General features: G+C 41.7%; 1 protein-coding gene across 1 annotated transcript; it reads right to left on the bottom strand.

Annotated features, from left to right (window-relative positions):
- Positions 1–5,681: 5,681 nt before the first annotated feature.
- Positions 5,682–6,593, bottom strand: LOC149279831 (transmembrane protein 171-like). Its single transcript, XM_089500827.1, has one exon. The coding sequence runs from the start codon at positions 6,591–6,593 to the stop codon at positions 5,682–5,684; it is 912 nt and encodes a 303-aa protein (XP_089356953.1).
- Between the last annotated feature and the right edge of the window lie 427 nt (positions 6,594–7,020).

Here is a 7,020-nt window from a genome sequence, read left to right on the forward strand (position 1 = left end):
TGAGTCTTTGGCAGGTACACAAACACACAAAAAGAGGAATATTGGTTAAACATGATTGAGTCTTTATGGGGTAAAACACCCTTTTGTTATAAATTTAACTGCAAAACTGTACAAAGCGGTGCAGGACTGAAGAAAGGTGCGTTTTTATGTCTTATTGCCCCAGTAAATATCATATAACTGCAGTCCAGGTGTAATAGAGGCTGTTGGCAGGGCGAGGTGTAGAAATGGTATAAATGGGCTGGTTGGGCAGATAAGTGATGTGGGTAGTTGTGGCAGGTAGGGGACGCCAACCTCGGTATTTACCATTTTTACAACCTTATTGACTATGATGGCGCTATATCATTAACATAATTATAATGCCATGCGGGAAATTAAAAAGGTCAGAGAATGCCGTTTTACCCCACGCTTATTTTTATTAGGGGTAAACAGGAATAAATTCAACAATTACATCTGAGAAAAAAGTATAAAGAGAGACAAATCGAGAAACAACTCATTTTTATTTTCGTTTAATAAAAGTATTGAAACTCTGAACATTAGAAAGCTCCAATAATAATTATTTTCCCAGTTTGCCTCCTGCAGTCGGTTTTGAAAGCGAAGAGGATACGGCAGAGATGGCCGATTTTCCGCGGCCGGAGCGCAGGGAAGTCCGGCTCAGAGACCAGAACATGTTCCGTCTCCCAGCTGAGGAGGCATCATAGAGACGGCGCGGCCAAAAGGGATTCCCAGTCTGCAGGAGACGGCAACCGGAACGTTACTTACAGAAGTATCCAGATCTGGGAAGTAATTTTGTTACATTGTTATATTGCGTGATAAGCGTTACTATAAGTGTTATTTTGTATCTTTTGGGGGGAGGGGCGGTTGGAGTCCAGTACGTCTCCTGCCCTCCAAGTTGATTTTGTGTAAATCGGCACCAAGCCGGCTGAATGCCCCCCCTTACATTTTCGGGTAATTCTTGTGTCTAGAAAGGACTTCAGCATCCGGACATCTTATGCCGTGACAGTATATCGATCGCCGCTCACAAGGAGAAGCCGACAGGCGACGGTCCGGGTGGTTTTGGAGCAATGGAGATGGAAACGTAGTATTTGGGAGCAGATAAGAACCAATCGGGCGTCTGCTCTGCCTGTTTTCCTGATTAGTTCCCGTTCATAGTCATATCCAATGCATGTTTCCATCCCCTTACTGTATTAACCTCTACCACTTCTGCTGGAACTTCGTTCCACTGATCTACCATCTCTACCTTCTCAGTAAGGTGCAGGAAGAAGCCTACTGGCTCCAGCTCCACAGGTGACGTCTACCATCTCTGGAAGACCCCAGCACCGCAGGTCCGCCTGACTGCGAGGGACCCTCTTATCTTCAGGGCAATTCTTTCATTATTACGGAAAGACGCCGACTCAGCCATTCCCGATTTCGTTGCAGCTGAGTGGGGGACGCTGTAGAGGGGGTCTTGGCTGATGCTGAGGGCCCCTTCTACCTTTTATTGGGCGTATCGATGCCCTTAATATTGTAAGGGGCGTCCTTAGTATTCTTCCTCTACCATTAAGTTATATTTCATTCTACACAATATTTATTTACTATTTTTTATGATTATACCTGGATCTTTTTAATACCAACTGGAGGATCCATTTAAGGTTATATAATATTTTATATATTATTTTCACTTATTATAAGGGGCACAGGCGTCTATTTCTGTTTATAATTAAAGAAGACACTGACATCGCTGGCCATTCCTAGCAGATCTGGTGTTATTCCTCCCCGGGGTTCACTTCCATCAGGCAGAAGACTTATTGGACTTAATTCCACATATATATATATATATATGTGTGTGTGTGATATATTATATATATATGTGTGTGTGTGATATATTATATATATATGTGTGTGTGTGATATATTATATATATATTTATGTGTGTGTGTGTGTGATATATTATATATATATATATGTGTGTGTGTGATATATATATGTATATATATATATATATGTGTGTGTGTGATATATTATATATATATATATATATATGTGTGTGTGTGTGATATATATATATATATGTGTGTGTGTGATATATTATATATATATGTGTGTGTGTGATATATATATATGTGTGTGTGTGATATATATGTATATATATATATATGTGTGTGTGTGATATATTATATATATATATATGTGTGTGTGTGTGTGTGATATAATATATAAATATATATGTGTGTGTGTGATATATATATATATATATATATATATATATATATATATGTGTGTGTGATATATTATATATATATATATATGTGTGTCTGTGATATATTATATATATATATATATATATGTGTGTGTGATATATATATATATGTGTGTGTGATATATTATATATATATGTGTGTGTGATATATTATATATATGTATATATGTGTGTATAATAAATATATATATTGGTTTCAGGGAATTATTACGTTTGTATTAGAATCCAGTTATTCTTTAATAAATATTTTTTCTATATTTGGTTTAATATTGATGCAGTAGTCCCTTGATCAGGTAAACTCTTATACTAATAGCTCTATTCTTATTTTCCGATAGAAAGTCCGCACCGGATATCCGGCTCAACATCAGCTGTTTGAAGGGTCATTTTTTGTTTTGTATAAAAGGAGGACGCCGGCCGGCCGGCAGCGACATCCCGGTTGTTTTTGAGCTGAGCCTTCCTGACTGGCAGAGAATAATAAAACATCAACACCGTGCAAGAAGCCGCCCGTCTCTGGATGCAGTTCGGTAGGAATATACACTTTGTTTTTTTTTTGAGAAACTCCCCTCCTCTATAATCCGGCCTCAAATAGAGATCGGGTTATAATTCTAGAATCCAGATCCCCCGCAGCGCTGCTGGAGACCTGGATTCTCCTTTCTGTCAGCCGGTGAGGGTCCGTGCCATGCGCGGAGACATCCTCTGCTTCTCCCCTCCCCTCCACTTTGCTTCTCCCTTCCACTTCCGCTGGGGCTTCTGTTACTGAACGCCGGCGTCACGTGACCTTCCATTGACCATATATTTATATATATATATTTATATTTTATTGTGTATTATCTATTCTTTTTTTGTCTATATTAATGAAAGCATATTTTTATACCTATTTTAGCGCTGTCAGTTTTTCTTATGTCAGGGGGTATAAAGCATCTCAGGGAGCACAGTGGCATATCGGGGGTATAAGGCATATCAGGGGGCACAGTGGCATATCGGGGGTATAAGGCATATCAGGGGCACACTGGCATATCGGGGGTATAAGGCATATCAGGGGGCACAGTGGCATATCAGGGGTATAAGGCATATCTAGGGGCACAATGGCATATAGGGGGTTAAAGGCATATCAGGAGACACAGTGGCATATAAGGGGTAAAAGGCACATCAGGGGATAGAGTGGCATATAGGGGGGTATAAGGGATATCAGGGGACAGAGTGGCATATAGGGGGGTATAAGGGATATCAGGGCGGGAGAGTGGCATATAGGAGGTATAAGGGATATCAGGGCGGGAGAGTGGCATATAGGAGGTATAAGGAATATCAGGGGATAGAGTGGCATATAGGGGGCTATAAGGGATATCAGGGGATAGAGTGGCATATAGGGGGGTATAAGGGATATCAGGGAGGGAGAGTGGCATATAGGGGGGTATAAGGGATATCAGGGCGGGAGAGTGGCATATAGGAGGTATAAGGGATATCAGGGCGGGAGAGTGGCATATAAGAGGTATAAGGGATATCAGGGCGGGAGAGTGGCATATAGGAGGTATAAGGGATATCAGGGGATAGAGTGGCATATAGGAGGTATAAGGGATATCAGGGGACAGAGTGGCATATAGGGGGGTATAAGGCATTTCTGAGGCAGAGTGGCAAGCTGGGGGTGAGATTGCATAACTGGCGTCAGGTTGGCAAATAAAAGAAAATATAAACAAGAGGCATTTTTCTCCATAATAGTTTTTATTAAATATGAAAAAATAGTTTACATGAATTAATATTTACTAGTAAAACTTTTTTTGGTATTTTGGTAAAGCTTAGTTTGAGAAATAATGTGTTTTGGGTTCTTGTACCTGTAAAATATAGCTTTAATTATTATGTCAGTAAAATAAGAAGGCGGATAGAGAAATGCCAGTGTGATAAAGAGATGAAAGTGTTAATGACAAATCTTAATTTAAATTATACGTAAATGAAAAATGTGCATTTTTTTTTTTTATCCGAAAAAATAATCGGCCAACGAATAGATTATGAAAGTAATCGTTAGTTGCAGCCCTAGTATACATATATATATAAATAATAGAATAGCTTGCGATCGCCCACGGGGTCACGAGTCCTTTGTAGGCTCCTCGGGGGGAGTGCACCCTGGAACACGCGTACCCCTCGTTGGTCTTTTGTTCTGTACACTTTCATTAAGGGGAACTGATGATGTTTTATGGAACTTCTTTTATTAACACAATGAATCATTTTATATATATTTTGGATATAAATCAAAAAATATATCTCTTTTGGACATTTTTAGTTTAAAGGGATTTTTTATGTGATTGAGGATGAGATCTGTGGCAAAAAGTGACAAAGATTAATATATCCGATACCCATCATATTAATATATAATACCCATCATGAAGATCCCTTCTCCTCCTACCATCCTTACAGCGGCTGCACGAACCAATCAACAACAACCAGCCACTTATAAGGGAGCGATAACTTAATAGGGAGGAATAATCTTACAGCAAAGGAACGTAGCGGCAATTACTATCATTAGGAGCTTTTATCCATCATGGCAATCTAGAGATTTGTTTGCAGATTCTACAAACATAACAGGAACATTCAAAATTGAGAAAACAATAGGTAAAAGTGTACATGCGCTACAACACTCTGTGGGAATCCCACGTTCCCACACTTCAACAAGATAAAAAGACAGATATTGGTGGTGCAACGACAGAAGTAAATATGAACGTAACTAACCCTCACCCCAATGGGTTATATAGAATAAATGGCATTAAAAAAAATAATAATAATAATAATAATTAATAATAATATAATAAATATAATAATAGTGCACTCTGTATGATAAAAGCAACATTTAAAAAAATAAATTATAAAAAACATTCTGATGAGTCAGACAAAGACTGACTCAAATCATCAGCGCCTGGTGTGATTAGGGATCACGCACCCAACTGTATTTGAATGGAAATATCTTGCCTAGAGCCGGTAACCTGGCTCCAGGGATAAAGAACACGGTGCTGACTTAGGGCAGGACTCCCCCTTTAAGGTGATGGACAGCAGAGTGGATCCAGCAGAGTGTATGGAGTATATGTATATAAACACATTGATCTCACATGTAAGAGATTTATGTTATAGATTCCATACGATAATGTGACCTCGTACACGCGGTATATCCAACACACACACAAACGCACACAGATACTGTTTGAGGGGCAACCATGAAAAGATGTCATTTTATTTATCCGTTATTTAAGGTGGAAGTCTCACGGGGGGGAAAAAAACATTTCAACAGGCGTCATGTACGGTGCCGGCACTGACCAAAAACCCGGTCTGATTTCAGTCCTTTATCTGCAGACCTGGATATTGTCAGATGTGATGTTTTGGGTGACGCTTCCGGCTCAAACTCTGTACTGAGTCGAAATGTTAGAAAAAAAACCCCCCCAATAGTTCAGTCTTTCAACGTTTAGGGTCCTGGTGCGAGCTCATAGTCACTCGACTCCGATGATTGGGAAAACGAGTAATACGATGATGATGATGATGAGCTCTCTTCAGGATCCGGCTGAGAAGGGCATATGTCCTCATATCTTGGAGGTGGCTCCGAAGGGATAGGCTCGTTGATGTATTCTATTCTCGGCCCCCATCGCCATGGAACGGTGTGTATGTCTTCCCCGTCGCTTCCGCCGGAATCACGGTCGCCCCTTTCAAACAGGACGCTGTCGTAGGAAGGAGGGTCCCTGCTCATTGGCCAATCATCTCCTCCTCCAAAAGGTGGAGGTGGGGCTGACGGGACCGTGAAGACTTCGTCACCCACACTTACAGGAAGCGGCTGATATCTGCAGGCTTCTGGGTCCTCCTCAGAGTCGCCGTCCCGACGGTTTTTACTCAGACAGATAGCCAGGCAGTAACACAAGACGATTAGTATGATTACGATTGTCTGCAGTAAGGGAGTTTCACAGACTTTAGGGGGTTTGTCTGTGTTGGATACCGGCTTGCAGGCTGGAAACACAAGTCCTGGGATACTAATCAGTACCCCGCAAGCCAGTAACAGGATCCCGAGTATTACGAACTGCACAAACTGCCGGCTTTTCCCGCAGAGGAAGCTGCTATCTGGATCCGTCGGGTCTCCTTCTAATTCCCTCCTTCTCCTCTCTCGTTGGGCAGTAAACTCTGCCATCATTAAATATGCCAGCCCTATCCCGGCAAGTACCGGGCCCGTCGCCTTGTAGGTGATACAGCTGTCGGACTGGCATGTCGCGAACCCATAGACAGAAAGTAGAGATCCGCCGCATAAGAGCGCCCAGCCAAACACAAACAGCGTGAATGTTATTCTGCTGCTTGTGCCAGGGCTAGGAGTGCCGGAGCAAGTGCGCTCCATGACGGCTGAAACGTGTACCTGTCGGGGGTCAGTCAAAGATGTTCAGGTGCAGAGACTCGCACCTATGTGCCGGCTATTGCGTGCACACGAATGAAGGCCTTTTAATCTCTGCCTATTTTGTCTTTTTAAAGTCAATTGAAAGCTCCGTTTCGCTCCCTGTCGTGGACAGGTAACTGTTATGCTCAGTACTGCTACTGCTCACAATCTGAAACAACCAGAGTGTCTGGATGCGCTTTTACAGAACATCACAGCATTGTGATGTCACAGCACTATGACATCACAGTCAGGGCAGGCTGTACCACAGTGCAAAGGCCATGGGGGTGTTCTGTCCTGCTTCCAAATACCAATACAGCTGCCGCTTTCACAAATGACAGTGTTTTATTCCACAACCCCGCCTCCTAACACGAAGTGGTTTCTTCCAAAGAGA

Source organism: Sceloporus occidentalis, unplaced genomic scaffold (assembly GCF_023333645.1).
Source record: "Sceloporus occidentalis isolate IW3139 unplaced genomic scaffold, rSceOcc1.0.p SCAF_160, whole genome shotgun sequence".
Lineage (NCBI taxonomy): Eukaryota > Metazoa > Chordata > Lepidosauria > Squamata > Phrynosomatidae > Sceloporus > Sceloporus occidentalis.